At 35.9% G+C, this 18,232-nt stretch overlaps 3 protein-coding genes across 15 annotated transcripts; 2 read left to right on the top strand and 1 right to left on the bottom strand.

Annotated features, from left to right (window-relative positions):
• Positions 1–1,632: 1,632 nt before the first annotated feature.
• On the top strand, positions 1,633–7,336 carry LOC116843832 (serine-rich adhesin for platelets-like). 2 transcript variants are annotated; one of them, XM_032814633.1, is made up of 6 exons: positions 1,633–1,711; positions 1,810–1,956; positions 2,649–2,770; positions 2,857–3,009; positions 3,084–3,463; positions 3,638–7,336. In XM_032814633.1, the coding sequence occupies exons 3-6, from the start codon at positions 2,650–2,652 to the stop codon at positions 7,298–7,300; spliced, it is 4,317 nt and encodes a 1,438-aa protein (XP_032670524.1). In that variant the 5' UTR covers positions 1,633–1,711; positions 1,810–1,956; position 2,649; the 3' UTR covers positions 7,301–7,336. The 2 variants fall into 2 exon arrangements, with proteins under 2 accessions (XP_032670524.1, XP_032670522.1); XM_032814631.1 differs by having other exon boundaries at positions 1,810–1,984; positions 3,638–7,300.
• A 3,391-nt stretch (positions 7,337–10,727) lies between these two features.
• On the bottom strand, positions 10,728–12,875 carry LOC116843833 (COMM domain-containing protein 3). 12 transcript variants are annotated; one of them, XM_032814639.1, is made up of 6 exons: positions 12,714–12,732; positions 12,462–12,575; positions 12,139–12,262; positions 11,907–12,063; positions 11,547–11,818; positions 10,728–11,419 (listed from the first exon to the last, which is right to left on the bottom strand). In XM_032814639.1, the coding sequence occupies exons 4-6, from the start codon at positions 12,037–12,039 to the stop codon at positions 11,249–11,251; spliced, it is 576 nt and encodes a 191-aa protein (XP_032670530.1). In that variant the 5' UTR covers positions 12,040–12,063; positions 12,139–12,262; positions 12,462–12,575; positions 12,714–12,732; the 3' UTR covers positions 10,728–11,248. The 12 variants fall into 12 exon arrangements, with proteins under 12 accessions (XP_032670530.1, XP_032670527.1, XP_032670526.1 ...); XM_032814636.1 differs by lacking the exon at positions 12,139–12,262 and having other exon boundaries at positions 12,714–12,875; XM_032814635.1 differs by lacking the exon at positions 12,139–12,262 and having other exon boundaries at positions 12,462–12,597; positions 12,687–12,853.
• Positions 12,876–15,106: 2,231 nt separating this feature from the next.
• On the top strand, positions 15,107–17,872 carry LOC116843855 (ejaculatory bulb-specific protein 3-like). The gene is made up of 3 exons (XM_032814690.1): positions 15,107–15,268; positions 16,506–16,727; positions 16,998–17,872. Exons 2-3 carry the CDS (start codon positions 16,538–16,540, stop codon positions 17,186–17,188), a joined length of 381 nt encoding a protein of 126 aa, XP_032670581.1. The 5' UTR covers positions 15,107–15,268; positions 16,506–16,537; the 3' UTR covers positions 17,189–17,872.
• Positions 17,873–18,232: the final 360 nt, after the last annotated feature.

Raw genomic sequence — 18,232 nt, forward strand, 5'->3', positions numbered from 1 at the left:
GATTAGGTGCGCTGCGAGAACTTAGCGCACCTTTTTTTGAAAGTCTTTTTTTTTGTATTTAATGACCAGAACTATTTAAAATTGTTGCATAGAGCTCTAGAACTTTTCAAGAGAGTATCAGAACTGCAAAAAAATGTCATATTTTTTAAAATGGTGTGCCAAGACTTGGCTGACGATTAGTATATAGGCTTGGTTCACTTGATACGCGTATTAAATAGTAATTTTCTATTAGATAATCATATCGACGATATATATAAACAACAGTATATTAAGCTGGTATAATACTCATCAAAAAAACATACTGTATTGATTGAATGCGTCGCCGTTGATATACATTGTCAATATTAAAATTAGCTAATAGAAAGTTACTATTTAGTACGCGTATCAATTGAACGATGTAAACCCGGCTATAAACAAACCTATGGCTTGGTTTACATCGTGCACTTGATACGCGTATCAGGTACTATATTCGTATCAAATTCGTACTAAATATTTTTAATACGCACGATGTAAACACTGAGGGTGGAGTCCCATGGCACGTATTTTCGCGTAACGCGTAACCGCGTAACTAATCTTTCTATTATTTTAGAAGTTCTAACAGAAATACTAAACGTCGCAATTTATTGGTTATGTGTTTACGCGGTACATGGAAAATACATGCTGCGGGACTTCAATCTAACGGATCAATTTGATGCGAGCGTACCAAGTAGAAGTATTTTACTAAACTAATACGCGTATCAAATGACGATGTAAACTTATGAAACAAATGTTGGAAGGAACCTAATCTAATTAAAAAAATACAGTGTTATCGATAACCATAGATTTCTCTCAAATTATATTATAGTAAAATGTCTTGTAAAAAAGAATTAAATTGGAGAAAAGAAGAAACGAGCATTTTTAGAATTATGCATTCTTCCTTTCGGTCAAAGCTATCTCAAGCAAATTGTAATTTCAAATACCATCACTAGGAGGTAAACGACATGAATTAAATTCGTATTATATTTTTCTCTTAGTACATTCCATGTAAACGCATCCGTATTAAAGCATTGGTTACATCAAATTTAATACTTGTACTAACGTTTTGACGATGTAAATCAAGCCATAGTCGAATCTTATTTCAAGACCATCTTAAAGCCCGTATCATAGGCCGGTATTCATAGTCGTATTTTATTTTTAAGGTTGGCTTAAGTTCATTTTCAGATACTCCGTAGCCAATGAAATAATCCGTTCATCACCTGAAGATAAACTTAAGACGGTCTTAAATATAAGATTTGACTATGAATACCGGCCATAAACTAAGTTTACACGGCAATTTAAAACCGGTTAGTAACAACCAAATTTAGTAACGGGAGCGTCCCGATTAACCACGGTACGATTGGACACAACCAACCGATGAAAAGAATTTTCTAGTGAATTACTAGGTCGAACCAATCATTACAATCTGTGTCCAATCGTATCGTGGTCAATCGGGTCCCACCCTAGTGGAACTAATTCGACTCTGGATATTTCGAAAGCACCCATAAGAAATAAGAAAATATAACCTTCAAAAGTGACTAGTGACTTAGCAACATCATATTGGCGAACCTCGCTATGTTGTGTGGAGCCAACTTTAGTAAAGTTCAGTAGGATATGCGCAATGTTTTTAGAAATGTCACACGTATGATTGTTTATCCGCCATTTTGTTTTACTGCCGTACGCGCAGTTTTCAGTGGTACGGTGCATTATTTTATGATGAATTTAAATCATTGAGGCGAATTAAATCAGGCGGTATTATTGTTTTATTAAACTTTTGTCTGTTTACGGAAATAGCGTTGCTCGAGGAATGTGAAAATCGACTTATCAGAGTAGTACCGTGATGGAAATCCGTGACAAGTTATATCTGACCCAACTTTCCTGACTTTTGAGGCCAAATGGCGATTACCAAATAAAACGGACGATTTTCGCTTGGTTCATCACGTAAGTCTATCCGAAGCGTTTGCCGCACGTACGTATAAAACAGCGTCGAATAATTATTTCACTTCCACGCGACGCTTATTGAACGTTGGAAATATTTCGGACGGACGTGTTATTCGTAGGCCTACTAATGTTCCCTCAATTTTCATCTGCACCGTTATCTGATATCCTTCCCCTCCCTTAAAAACTTGGCGGCAGAAAAATTATGTCATAATTAAATCTGTTAATCTTATTAACTCACACATACACGCCATGCGCGCATATATGTGTACACATGTGTACATATGCATATATTACAGTTGCATCATGTTATTTCTGACCAATTGTTGTTGTACTTGCACTTAGCAGCTGTCACATTCTTTAGTTTACTTACTCTAATAATATAAATAGGACTTAATGTATTGTTTATATATTATGATATTTGATACAATACAATTGTAATATACAAAGTTACCTATTCTCTCTAATTTAATAATAAAAAGATTAATTATATTTTTATGTGCAATAAATTAGATTTATATATGTGTATTATTATTTGTGATTATAGTTTAGAATTATTAGTATATTCCTATAATTGTACTCTAACAGGTGTTTCACGATTAATATCTAAATTACATTATTTACAGCAAAGTATAATAAAAATACATAGTTGTAAATATATTTAATTATGTAAATATATATGTATGCTGTTGTAGGATGTCAGGACAGAGTGGTGGACTTCGAGTGCGTTTATCCAAGCTTAATGAACAATTGACATGTAGACTATGTAGTGGTTATTTTATCGACGCCACTACTATTATAGAATGTTTACACTCATGTACAGTATCTTTTTTATGATGCATATGTTGAGACATACAACTGATATTTTGACATTATTATAAAATGTTATATGCTTTCTTATAGTTTGTAGAAGTTGCATTGTCAAATATTTGGAAAACAACAAGTATTGTCCAATATGTGAGGTACAAGTTCATAAGAGCAGGCCATTATTAAATATACGTCCTGATCATACATTACAAGATATTGTATATAAACTCGTACCTGGATGTTACCAAAGTATGTTTCTCCATTTGAAGTTAACAAGAAAGAATCTATCTTTTTCGCACACTAACAATTACTTCCTCTTTCAGACGAAATGCGATGTCGAAGAGAATTTTATGCGAAGCATCCAGAAGTACGTAATCAAGTGACATCTCCAGAAGCGCGTGGAGAACCAGTAGAATCGCACATATATTCTCCAGATGAATCTCTCAGTCTGTCCTTGGAATACTTTAATCCTCACGCACAGGATTTAAATGAAACTAATACTATTAAGGACATGACTCAAAAACCACTTCTGAAACGATACTTGCGATGTCCCGCAGCAGTGACAGTATTCCATTTACAAAAATTAATCAGAGCCAAATATGGCCTTAGTGATGCACACCGAGTTGATATAATGTACAAAGAGGAGCCCTTATGCAGTAGTTATACCTTAATGGATGTAATGTACATTTATCATTGGAGGCGGGTATGTACCCATTTAAGTTAATAATTTCTTATATATAAAACCACATGGATATTTGTATTTTAACTTTTTTTTTTAATGCGGATGTAAAGTGAAAGATTGTAGACAAGATATTCCAAGAGTATAATTAACAATTAAGTAATTTGCATATATTAATTTTTATTTTTTGCATTCCAGAAAGTTCCACTGCATCTAAGCTACAGGATATTCGAATCTTCTTCAAAACGCATAAAATTGTCGGAGGACAATATCAACTATAAAACATCGCTAACAAACGCTGGGATTCATTCTGCTGAAATAAAAGATGAAAAGTCGATAAAACGCGAGTGGAAAGAAGTGCAGTTGAAAATATCGGAAACAGGCGTGATGAGTATAACCGATATATCGAATACGGTACTCAAAAAAGACGCAGGAGCGGAGAATCTGCAAGATCAGAAAATCTCAGATGAGACCGTCACTACGATTACAGCGGTGAACCAAGCAGATTCACTGATGGAAAATTGCGATGTATCTAAATCTTGTATAGATACAATGCAACCCATTGTGGTTATCGAGACACAGATAACGAAGAACGCGAATCTCCCAGATTCGAGCAATGCTTCTTCCGTCACGGGTGATGCTAAGTCTACAGACGAGAATTCATCTATCAAGAACTGCACACCTGCTCAGCACAATGGGAGTGCGACAACAAGACAGATAAGTGAGACGGAGAATCGCACCACTCCAGTGCAACAAGACACACGAGAGGCAAAAGATTATAATCAAACTAGTAACACTGAGGACAAATCGATTTCGCAAGGCCAGAAGGGTGCCGGTCAAGCGGTAACGCAATGTACGGAAGAGAGCGCACCTGTTGCTGAGAATACTACAGGGATGGATACGCGAACGAAGAAGTCGATAAATAATAATAACAATAGTACAGACTTAAGGACTGAGGCTCAGAAGGAATGCATGAAAAACGAAGGAAAAGTGGGAAACGCGGGATCAAAGATCGACGCGTTGAGCGCAAAATTGCAATTTCAACCGAAGATGGGTCCAGTCAATAATACTTATTCCAAGAAAGCACCAAAGGATAAACGAGCGATTGTTCAGCCCGCGAGGAAGTCGGACGTAAAGTCACCAACGGAAGATACGAAAGTCAACGACGAGAAAACGCGAACGAATTGCGGAAACACAGCGACCAAAGTGTCAGTCTCGTGCTCCACAGCAGTCTCTTCGCAGAAACCGACCGTATCGACCGCGGCGATGTCTCAGAATACTTCGGCAGTGGACTCCACGCAAGTTTCTGGCAGACCGGAGACCCTCCACGAAAAGAATAATCAGAACGCAAGCATTGACGTACAGCAGGCCTTAAATTTATTGGAGCAGAAAAATTCACCTATGCAAGCGCAGGCAGCGGAATCCGTCTCGAAAACGAGTCACATAAGCGGTGCGGCCAGTCAGAGACTACAAGTACAAAGTAACAATACGGTCACGTCAAATGAAAATGCATCCATTGTACCGAACACTTCTATGAGCCAGACGATATCGACATTTCCATATACGGTCCAAGATCTGGTAACTAATACTAACATAAAGTCGACTCTGAAAAATTCCAATAGCTCTGTATCCCAAAACTCGTTGACAGCATCGACTGTGGTCTGTTCGACATCCAACAGTCAAATGTCTCCTATGCCTCAATTTGTCATAGAAACACCGTCGATGAGCATATATTCCATACCCACGTCTTTGAAAAGTAACTGCAGTAACGTGAGTCAAGCTGCAACCGCTGTAACGATCACGTCGACGGCATCGATCACATCAACGGCGACGTCGAAATCGGCGTCAACACCGACGCCAACATCAACCTCAACTCCATGTCCAGATGCGATCCCCATATCTCTGATGAAGCAGACTTTGCGCAAGCAAGAAGCGACCGCCAAGGGCAGCAATCTGAATGAAATTTGCGCGAAAATCGGCTCGAACACGACAGGCTCGAAAATCAACGATATTTGCGCAAAGATAGGGGAGAATTCGAAAGAAAAGAACAGGGTAGAAGCGCGAAATAAGTCGGACATACCGGACCTGCTTAAGATAGCGAAGAAAACGCCGTTGTCTAATTCGGAAACTATGAAGCATATACCGAATATTCCCAACGTCCCGATTTACACACCGAGTACTAATACAACGGCGGTGGAAAGTAAAAGCGCTAAGGTCGCATTGCCGACATCGACGTCCGCCGTGCCTACGTCATCAGTGTCGGCATCTCATGTGAGAATAACTCACAAGAGATCGACCCACACAATCGGCTACAAGACGCTACGCGACCCGCCCAAGACTTGGAATCCGACATTGTCGAAGAACAACTACGTGGCAGTGAAAAATCAAGCGAAAGAGTTGCAGAATCAAAGTCAGGCGTCCGAAGGCACAAGCAAGCAGATTCCATCAAAGCCGGCCAAGATCTTCAAGATGAGAAACACACCGCGATACTTGGGCAATCCCGCGTCAGGTGTGAAACCGATGTATGGTGTCACGAACGAGACGAAAGAGAAGGAACAGTCGACGACGAATACGAAAAGTGCCACTCTCAACATGATGAAGATCGATCCCAAGACCTTGTCGCCTATCGTTTCCACGGTCAATTCACCGATCGTCTCACCACCGCCTTATTCGTTGAATGCCCGGAGTTACCAGAACACTCCGTTTTCGCGGGACATCTGCCGGAGCACTGGCTCACCCATATCGCCAAGAAATTCACCAGTAAACATGTTGTCGACCAATCCGTTTATACCGTCTCCTACACCCAACACGAATCCTCGAATCATATATTCTCACTTTCCTCCACCTTTTCCAGACGCCAGTCGGTTCCCGAACCCTTTAATACGGTCGCCTATCGGTATCCCGCCTCCCAGTGCCTTCCACAGTAGTTTACCACCTTCGATCAACAAGCTATATCAACGATCGAGCTACATACCGCAAACTACCGGTTACTCGCCGGTGACTGGCCAGCCACCGGCGGTGCAGAGAATACCGCCGAGCACTCATTCGTCGTCACCGAAATCGCCCAAAGCTTCGTCGCCAAGCTCGATTTCGTCCACATCGTTCAATCTAGGGAAAACTGAGCCGCAGTCGCCGGCTACATCAACAGTGAATAGCGTGGCACTGCTCCTGTCGAAGAGCGTGCCTGTGTCAGTTCCTGTGCCCGTGCCGATGTCTGTAGCCATGCCCGTTTCCATATCACCTCAACGAGAACTCAACGCGTTTAACCTATCCAAGACTGGCAGTTTGACCAGCGGCGCTTCCAACAACGTGAAGATGGACACAAGCGACGTTCAGGAAAACAAGCAGAATTCCTCGTCGGTATCGCTCAATCCCTCGGCTACGAATGTTGAGGTGTCCGAGAATTCCAGCTTGCAGAGTAACGCGGAAAAGAAACAATGTAAGGACACGGACACACAGGCGCAAAAGGCGCAGGATGCTGCGCGAAGTAAAGAAGAGAGCGGGCAAGCTTCCAAGCTGAAGACTGTTGACAGTGCAAATTCAGCCGACAAGAAAGAGAAAAACCAAACGACCAAAGTCAATGGTGACGTTACGACGGAACAATTCAACACTAAGAAATCTAAGGAGTACAATAACGATGAGACGACGAAGACGACAACATCTATGCAAGAAACGACCGAACGAGATAATCAAGTGGAGCGCTCCTCACCACGAGAACGAAATAGTATTCAAAAGAGCAACGCTCAAGCCGCTGTCAACGATTCATCAGCGAACGACTCCAAGGCTGAAGATCTCGGCAAGACCAGCGAGCAGATACAGGGCAAAAAGTCTGAGGCGCAAAGAAACAAGGCAGAGACGTAATCGCGAATCGTTCTTAGATAAATGAAAGTTACATGATTACTCGTTCAGTCATTCACTCAGCCACTTACCTACCCACTCACTCACTCACTCACTCACTCACTCACTCACTCACTCACACTCACTCACTCACTCACTCACTCACTCATTCATTCATTCATTCATTCATTCATTCATTCACTTACTCATTTATTCACTCATTCACTCACTTATTGGCTTACTCACTAATTTACTCACTCATTCACTCGCTCGCTCGTTCACTCACTCACTTACTCACTCACTCACTCACTCACTCACTCACTCACTCACTCACTCACTCACTCACTTACTCACTCACTCACTCATTCATTCATTCATTCATTCATTCATTCACTTACTCACTTTCTTCTCTCCTTTCTCTTTCTCTCGTGTATTCGATGGGAGCTGCATTTAATTCGATACACGACGATTCAATGACGGCTTTTTCGGAAGGAAAGAATCGGCAGTCAGGCTGACATATAGTCCGCATTCTGATATCTACTGCCAATAATTGTAACGTCGTTCCCAACAACCTTAATGATCGACATGCATATTATTCAGTATGCATACCTGTATTGTATATTTAAGAAGCGCGCCTATGTCACTTGCGTAAGCAGAAAATATCGGAAGGTACCCAAGATCACACAAAGGATAGGCGACGAATTCTTATTACACGGACATTGTGCAAAAGAGAGCAAGAGTAGACATTTATGGCCATTGTTGAAAATGTTCCGTGGAAAACATGTTAGAAATATGTATATTTCTGTAAATACATAGCAATCGCGAAAGATCTAATTATTTTCTATTATAAATGAGTTATTATATCATTGTGTTGAGCACATTATTTTATGAGCGTACGTTTACGATAATTACGAGGCCGTCAGAATTTCCATGCGCATATCTAACATTGATATTATCGTTAACGAGCCTTTCCCGTTATTACACGTGCATATACTCACATGTCCATATGTAGATGTATATGTATACAGGACAGTGTTGAGCGAAAATGCATTCATGAACGGCGAGTAATAATTTTGTCGACGACGAGAGATACGCTAACAGATTTATAAATATGTTATATATATTCTCGATATCGTTACTTGCGTCTATTCAAGAATGCATCTGGCTTAGCACTGATACACGGCATATCCCACTTTTATCGTATGCCCTTTCGGTCATATATTCTATAATAAATTTCAAATCGATCTCCGCGATTTTAGCAAGAGCGCAGTAATCACCGCGATCATAAAGCGACACGTAATAGTTCTACAACATCAAGTTGTCATCAAATAACATGACTAGACATCATGGCAATTAAATTACGGAATAAATATCTGCTCTTATTAAGATATCCAGGCACATCTAAATGACAAGAAAACAAGTTTCGACTATTTTAGTTGTATCTTGGTTGGAAAACCGTTTCCAAATTCAACGGAGAATATGTGACAGAAAAATATAGTAATACGTTTCAAGTAGGATAGCCTCTCTCTATGTCATGTTTATCTCATTTCGTTACATATGTACATGTATATTATTATGCATTACAGTACCGAAGCAAAAACTTTTCTTTTCGCGAGAGACATTGACGAGCATCTTTGCTCTTCGAAATTTTCAGCATTATCAAACGTGAATGTAAATTTTGCAAAAGTCACCTCGATAAATGAACTCTGCTTAAATAATTGAATGACAGATTTTAAAAGTTTATGTTTATGTTAGTCGATTATATATGACTTCTTTCTCAGTGCATACGCTTGCTCTTGATTTGTTGATGTCATAGCGTATTACATGTTATATCATTTTGATAACATACAGTATGCGCTCCCGCATATTAAATGAACGCAAATTATTCGCAAGTTAGATATTAAGCAACTAAAAAGTATCACAGTCACACAGACATTTTTGGACGAATAACATAATTATGGAGAGACACACTTATAAAATGCGCGCACACACGCAGTTACATGTGACAGAAAAAGACTCGCGATAATGAGCACATACATATGTGTGAGAAAAGTGTTAGATATAATGAATTAATTATTAGGGGCTTGCGAAAGTTCGTCGAATCGCTGATGATTCCATCAGCTTAAAAGATTAGGCATTTTGCAAATGCAGAATCAGACAATTAACTGCAAAAAATGATAGATAACAATAACAAATATTTTGATTGAAAGTAACGAACATAGTGTATACTATATTCGTTACTTGTTAATAAAAGAAATATCGTTAAATATCCGATGAATCTCTGCAAGCCGCTAATAACATAACGTTATTTAAAACCTAAACTATATACATTTTTATATCATATAAGATTGATATGAAATTTATATAGTCCGCAGTATTGAATATTTTTGAATAACCCGTTATATTAAAAAGAATATTACGAAACTTGTCTTTTATACGGTACATCGATGTAGCCGCGGGAAACAAAATTATTTCGCAACATTTAATATTTTTACACTTCAGATTAATATTTCTTTGGAACTAAAGAAAATACACTTACTTTCCCTTATTTGCATAATATAAATTTAGCGTAACATTGTCTATACTGGAGTATATAGAAAGGAAATCGTGAGTCCGGATGTGTCAATTTATACGCTAATTAGTAAGATATTACCTTTAAAAGGTAATATTAAAAAGAAATTAAAACGAATTTAATTTCTGAGAACCAAAAGTCGTGGTGGAACACAAAGTGTGAGAAAGATATTGCCGTTGTTGTAAGAGTGATATATACAATTATAAAACGTCATCTGATGAAAATGCGAGGATTATCGATTACTGCGACACATGATCGTTACTTAATCACTTCATTTTTTTATTATTAAATCCTAGCTTTCTTACTTCTAGACCAAGTCAAGATCAGAGCGAGAATTCACAGTTCTGAGGGTAATTTTGAAAATATTCGAAGACTGCTAATGGTAGTGAAATGTCCGAGGCCTTATCGTATCGTATATCGAGTAATTGATATGGAACAATAAAAATAACAAGAGATATAATTACGTCAAAAATAATATTAGTTAACGATTAAATACTGTGATCGTTACGTTATTTCGTCTTACGTGAAACAAATATTTTAACGAAACAAAATTGTGCTCATAAATTGTTAGTCGTAAATTGTAACATCTCTCTCTCTCTTTCTCTCTCCTCTCTGTTTTTCTTATTCTTTCTTTTCTTTTCCTTGCTATTCTTGTACTTTGCTTTTCAAAGCATCTTGCTGTTCTCTTCCTCAATCCCCCCTATTTATGTAAACTATGTACCTTTATTTCTAATATTACGCATGTTGCATTTTGTTGTGCGTTTACACGAATGTGGATACTGATTAAAAAAAAAAAAAAAACAAAGATGATGATTGAGAAAAGTATGAACAAAGGGAAATGAAAAGTTTTGCTAAGAAATTTTAACATTCAGAGATAAGTTTATCTTTGTAGAAAATATGCTCCCCCACTTTATTTGTACATAGTGTATTATGGTTAAAAAAAATATATATATATCTATTATATAGAGATAGAAAAAAATTTATTAATTACTAATATAATTCTATATTTAATTAGTAAGGGCATAACGATATAGTATTTTTTTCGTCTAACAAAAATAGAAATTTTTAGACAAATATTGGGCTGCAGAACGGAAGATACACTGTATTTTTAATCAGTTTTTATATATGTGTATGCGTTTGTGCGCATATACATGTATAAATACATATAAAAGTAATACAATAATAATTTTAAATGGATTAGGAGATATTCTTTTCATTAATGATGCAAAAATATAATTGACTGCACCTGTATCAATTTGTGTATTATTGATAAAAAAAAACATTATCCTTCATATATGTATATTCATATATGTATGTTCATATATGTTAATATTTCTAGCAAAGCGACAGAAGAATATTACATATTCCTACATTATAAATTGTAATTATCTATTGAGCATTTACATATTAGACATCTTTTCAATGTGTCTTACAATATCCTTCAGCTTATATACCAGTTCTTGGAGTTGTTGTATGGTACATGTAAATGTTACATGTTTTACTTCACTATATTTTTTCGTAATCATTTGTATGTTGTAAATTGGCACATTGGTGGAGCGACAAGTGCTAAACTGTATCCAAAAGAAAAACTTCGTTTATAATGTAATTTGTGTAAAATAATATTCTTATATTATGACTACTTTAGAAATATCTTATATAAAGTAACAATCAACTTTGTCAAGAACATAAAAACCTTACCTTTACACAATGATATAAACGCCAATCTATATCCACTATATGTGGAATGCTGTTTCCTGTCAATTCTAGTTGGGTTTGAATATTTTGTTTATTGTTTATGTAAGTATTACATAGCTTCTCAATTCTTTGCCCACTGATATGTTCATTATGTAGAAAAATTTTTAAGCTTTCTTCATCATAATCATGTCTGGCAGCCTCTATAAAGAGACACAAGATATTTGCCATGGCAGTCTTTATCAGATCTGACTTGGATGGACATATAGCAGCGATACCTAACATAAAAAAGACATACACTTATAAACAATTTTGTCTCGTTATTTTTGTGTGTATAGTCTGTAGAGTTAAAGTAATATAATTTACTTTTTGCATCGTTAATATTCTTACAAATGTAAGATGCTATATTTTCTAATAACTGTAGAAATATTTCTTCAGGTAAACTGTTGCTATTTTGAATATTTGTTAAACCATTGATAGTTTCTTTTGCCAATTCCATCTTGGCATAACACAGTACTAATTTCTGCAAATAATAAAACAAAATAATTATCCTATAAATAACTATTGTACTGATATTGACAGTAAACAGCAAGTTTACTTTTACATGTATACTTGCTGTAACAATGTATTTGCTGTGGCAATTTGAATTGTGTTTGACACTGACTATATACCACAAAATTAAGAATTTTTCACACTATCCCGATATAGGTAAATAAGCCTACCTACAATGTAAAAATGAAAATTGTGTGAACATGTTTCTATATCTAACTCATGTTTCTTTATTTCACCATATATCATACTTTATATTTTTTTCAAATATCATGGAACACTCAAGATATGACTTGTCTTCGATCAGTTTCCAAAATGCACAAAGATCGTAACTATTGTTTCTATTTGGGACAAACTGTTGAAATTACTTACGATCACATACGATCGCGTCAACTTGCCATTCATACATCGTACAATTGCATTGTAGATAGAAAGACACCTACTTTAACCTATTATTAGGTTCGTTCTCTCGAATACTAGCTGTACCTAGCATCATGAACATAAGAAGCTAAAAAAAACCGTTCATAAATTACAATAAAATGTGCATGATACAAATGCATTTTATTTTAATCGTATGCAATGCATTTGTATACATACACTAAACATCACAAATGCAGTTATTACGTGAAATTGCATCATTCTAGAGTTCTCTCCGAATTGATATACATTCCTGTTATGCAGGATCTTTCACCATTTTCAGAATTCTAGGGTTCTATAACTTCATGGGTGCTTACGATAACGAGAGTAGGACCGATATTCATATAGCATGTTCGACTGGCTCTGGGTTAACCATTCTGGGTTATTTAGTCTACGTTTATTGGTCGAACAAGTACTTATAAGCTTTATGATTGGCTAGTAGAGACTTATGACGTCAATAATCGCTCTCGGAGCGATTAACCCAGGGCCAGTCGAATATGCTAATAGTTAAATCTTATTTCAAAATCGTCTTAAGTAATGTCTTAAAATGCGAATACGGCTCTGTGATTGATTCATGACATCTTAAGGCAGTACTTAAGATAATCTTAAATATAAGATCGGACTATGAATACCGGCCTAAGGATGCTTACGATAGTGAGTTCGGAGCGAGTGAGATCTCGATCCAGACAGAGTAGTATATACTCCCATCTAGTACAAGACAGTTTTTCATGAAATTATTGATGTTGGCTTTCGTTATTTTCACCACACACATTAAAGAGAGACTCATGCCTTGGTTTATTGACTTTGCACATAGCAGAAGCACCTTTATGGCTCCTGCACACAGGACGCGGTAATGCTTGCCCCGCGGCGGAAGTTCGCGCGACAGCCAATCAATATGCTGCTTTCCGTAATAACCTTCTACGGAAAAACAACATATTGATTGGCTGTCGCGCGAACTTCTGCCACGCGGCAAGCATTACCGCGTCCTGTGTGCAGGAGCCATTAGTCCGTGTCTTCAGATAATGTAAGGATCATTTCATTATGCAGGATTCACACAGCGTTCGATATCTAATAGGAGAACAGCTTTCTAATATAGAATTCAATTCTCCGTTGGAAAGCTATTCTTTTATTGGATATTGGACGTCGTACGTCGGACATCGGCTGCGGTATAAATCCTGTATTAGGCCTGTTCTTTGTAGTTGCATTGCTGAACTAATGCAATAAGTTAGAGTGAGAAAACGTATATTTGTCTCACTTCAATATATTGCACTATTCAGCAGTGCAACTACAAAGAACAGGCCTAAAGTATCACGATGTTAAGGTTTATGATGCTGTAACCCGTTAACTTATGCCGGAACCGTAAAAAATTGACCAATCATAATCGAATTATAGAAGAATAATTGACTGTGATTAGTCAATTTTTTATGCCGGTTCCGGCATAAGTTAACAGATTACGGCTATCATAAACCAGCCTTTACAATGTACTATACATTACTTAAGACGGTCTTGAAATAAGATTCGACTATGAATACCGGCATTTGTGTTTACTGGATATGAATACCGACCAATGTGCCTTCTACAATAAACCATTAATCATAAACTATAAACAAATTAGCCAATTAGTCAATTATTTTTAAAAATACCTAGTGAACAAAAAAAATAATAAAATAAGAAAAAAACATGAAAAAATAGAATAGATATGAATTCAGACAGCACAATGTTTAAAAGTGGGATATAAGACGTCTTTAAGTTGTCTTCAAGACAAGCTTATAAAATATTGTCTTAAAGATGTCTTAAAGTTGCCTTAAAGACGTCTTATGACTCGATTTTTTATATTTGTGCCGTCTGGAAAAGTTACTGCACTTTTACATTAAAATTTATTTCGTAGATTTGCATCATTGAACTATAAAGTTTGTTCACGTTGCTTGTATTTTTGATACTTTTATACCTAATATATAATTAATTTGTAGCTCTGTTATGTAACATCCTAACGACAATGTTTATTAGTATCGCATGTTGTTGCGCACTTTTTTATCATGTATGAATAGAGCTACAAATTAATTATACATTAGGTATAAAAGTATCAAAAATACAAGCAACGTGAACAAACCTTATAGTTCAATAATGCAAATCCACAAAATAAATTTTAATATAAAAGTGCAGGAACCTTTATATTTATTCTATTTTTTCGTATTTCTTTCTTATTTTTTTTATTCTCTTCTATTTATTCTCTTCTATTCTTATAATTAAAGTCGCTAAATCAGTCGATCGAAAATCACAATAAATAAATCAGAAACTACTGAAATTTATGACATTTCCCGGAATCAAATAGTAAACAAGAATATAAACACGCATGTTAAATTGTACCACTGATAAAATTATAACTCTCTTGTCACGTTTCTTTCTAAAAAACAAATTCTACGTGACAAAACAAATGAATCGAATGTTGCAATGTTGCGAAAATCGCAATGTGTTTTACGCTAGTTTATAAATCGTGTAAATATTATTCGATCGTGATAATGTGGTATATGTAAACTTCACGTTTCGTTCATTACTTATCGGACTGAATCGGATGAAATGATAATGAGGAACGTGTGATAAAGGCTCTCTTCTTTCAATACAAAAGCCGCTATGTTCCTGTAATGCTGACTTAACTCTTGTAATGCTAACTTGACGCTTTTCGTCAAAGTCGCGTTCTTGTTTGCGAGAGTGTTGGATTTAATATATTCAGTTAAGTGCGGTTGCCGCGTCTAAAACTTTTGGTAAGAATATATCGTCGTTATATACCCATATAGCACAAATCTCTAAAAGACTTTTTAAAGAGTTCCAAAAGAGTTTCCAAGTCCTCCAGAATATTTTTGGAATTCTTTAAGAAGTCTTTTAGAGATTTACGCTATATGGGTACTTCTCCCTCTGGAAATTTCCTGCGTCTTAAAGACCTCTTTTATATAGTTTTTAAAGGAACTCGTTTCGAAATTATTATCTTTTTCTTAGCGCTCTACGCTATTTATATCTTTTATATATTCACAGTTATATATATATATATATATATATATATATATATATATATATATATAAGTGTTAGTTATAATTTTCCACTCAATAATATAACCATCCTGATGAAAATAAGAAGTTTCATAAACATTTGTTTAGCGTTTACGTAAGCGTTTGCAGGAGTTCGTTGAGAATTTAAAAATTGTTAGTAGAGCAGAAATTGCAACACTGTAGCGTTTGAAAGGCGTTTGCGTATTAGAAGAGCGTTTGCTAAACGGAGATAAAACGCTTGTCTTACGGCGTTGGGAAGTGTTTTTTAAACGTTTTAAAAGTCTGACAGCAAACTCTGCACGAAGGTGTATCAGCGTTTACTGAGTGTACTTTGAAAAGTGTTGCTTCAGCATTGCAGAACTTACACGAAATATTATATATAGCATTTGATAAATTCTGAAAGCGTTCAAAATTCAATGGCGTTGAGTAAGCGTTCATACAAAGTTTGAAAACGTATAAACTCTCAAGAAATTCTCATCGAACGGTTTATAAAGATTTTTATTTTCGCCAGGGTACTCAGATAGCACAAAGAATTCAAAAAGAATTCAGTCATATGACACCAATTCTGAGTTCATTTTCAGATGCAAAAAGAATTCTTCAAAGTTTAGTTTAGCGAAAAGAATTCTTTTTACATCTAAAAATAAACTCAGAATTGATGACATACGACTGAATCCTTTTTTAATTCTCTGTGCTATCTGGGTATTATATAATACACGCGTTATATAACAATTATATTGTTAAGTAGGAAATTGTAACTAACAGTTATACAACTGCTAATTGGTGTTTGCTGGGTTTCTTCTTTTCAAGAATTTAAGATCATGCTTCGTAAAGAGATTCGCCTACTTCACTTTTGTCGGCGCTTCATTAAAACCAAGTCGACGTTGCTTTTTTCTTTTTAATACCGAAATAATTAAGAGAAGACGTGAAAAGTAACATATATTGGAATTTATACAGGTAAAAAATACTACAAAGAAGATCGTGCAGGAATGAAGTTTTCGTTCGTGCTACTGTTCGGTTTCGCATTCTTCGAACTCGTCAGAGCGACCGAACTTTATGCAGATACATACGATAACGTGGACATCGATGCGATTCTTAATAACCTACGTCTTTTTAATCAATATATGAATTGTATCCTAGAGAATGGCTCTTGTACCGCCGATGGACGTAATCTTAGACGTAAGCAATTGTATATTTCAGTAAATTTAATTAAATACACAATTTGTATTTTATATTCAGATATACTCATCGCGTCATTTTCATCATTTCAATCACCGCGTTTCTCTTAAATGAAAAATAAAATGTTGCATTTTAATAAGAAGAAATAGGAAAGATAAATATAAAAAGCAAGAAATCGGGAAATCAATATTAAAATGGAAACACGTTTACTTCTCCATGAAATGTTCTATTGCATAAAACGAGATGTATAATTTCTATTCTTCTGCATAGGTATATTGCCAGAGGCAGTGGCTACATGTTGCGAAAAGTGCACGTCAAGGCAGAAAGAAATAGCAAAAAAGATATCCATTCACTTGAAGGAAAACAAACCAGACATTTGGACAATGTTCATCGAGAAATTCGATCCTAAGAAAGAGTACATTACAGCTTTCGAGAAATTTCTAGCACAAAAGGAGGAATGATGTTTACTTCGTTTACTTCTTCAATGCATCTTGCGCGCATATAAATGCATTGTATCGTAGAATTGTTCTTTTGCGTGCGCATATAAATGAAAAATTTATGTACAATATATAAATATATACACTATGCCGCAAGTATTCCGCGGTATTTTGTGCGTTTACTATAGAATATGCCGCCGTAAGAGATTCAAGCAAAATATCAGATCTAAATCGTTATTTTAATAACGATTGGATAGTGCGTTAAAGCGATGTTGCTAGGCTCGTTTTCATAGAATACTCTTTTTTTCTAATTGCATGCATAAAACTGCAAATGCTTTTACAGCGTGAAAGTATAAGCGATAATGAATGCCGCATACTAAAAAGTTGCATCGAAATCAACAAAAAATTTTGTATTTACTATTAAAAATGCGATGCAGGTGTCATATTTAGTTTCATGTGACAAATTTAGAGCTCATACGCTTCAAATACATAGTATGAAGCATAGAGATGAGCCTCCAGGGCACGTATTATGAAACTTGTCGGAACATTGATTCCGATCGGAATAATTCACTGGAATTATTTCCCCTAAAAAAGACAATAGAAATTTAGGAAATAATTAAATATTTCCGATCGGAATTGATTCCGATGAATTTCATAATATATGTGCAGTTCGTTGTAGCAATAAAAAATAAAAGCCAAGGACAATGAGATATAGCGATCCAAATTGTCCAATTTAGCGATCCTTTTCAAGGAGTGTATGAAAGTGGAAAAATTATAACTGGGAAGAAACGTAAACCACGTGAGCACGTCTCGAAGCTGCCCGATATCGGTTAAAGTCCTTTGACATAGCCTTTGGACATGTGATAAATTTTTTTTTGTATTATACGATTGCAAAACTGGTCTGAAGAGATTGCAAAATAGTTACAAAGGTTACTCAAGAGATATAATTTTCAAGCAAGTAGCTTAGAATATTTTTACGACATACACATTTTTCTTGCTTTTAATGTTAAACTTTGTAGGAAATTTTTAAACAAAAAATATAAAACGAAGCGCCATCGATTCGTTTGT

The sequence above is a fragment of the Odontomachus brunneus genome, unplaced genomic scaffold (genome assembly GCF_010583005.1).
Source record: "Odontomachus brunneus isolate Ranch 3 - 2012 unplaced genomic scaffold, Obru_v1 Obru_scaffold_036, whole genome shotgun sequence".
Classification (NCBI taxonomy): Eukaryota; Metazoa; Arthropoda; class Insecta; order Hymenoptera; family Formicidae; genus Odontomachus; species Odontomachus brunneus.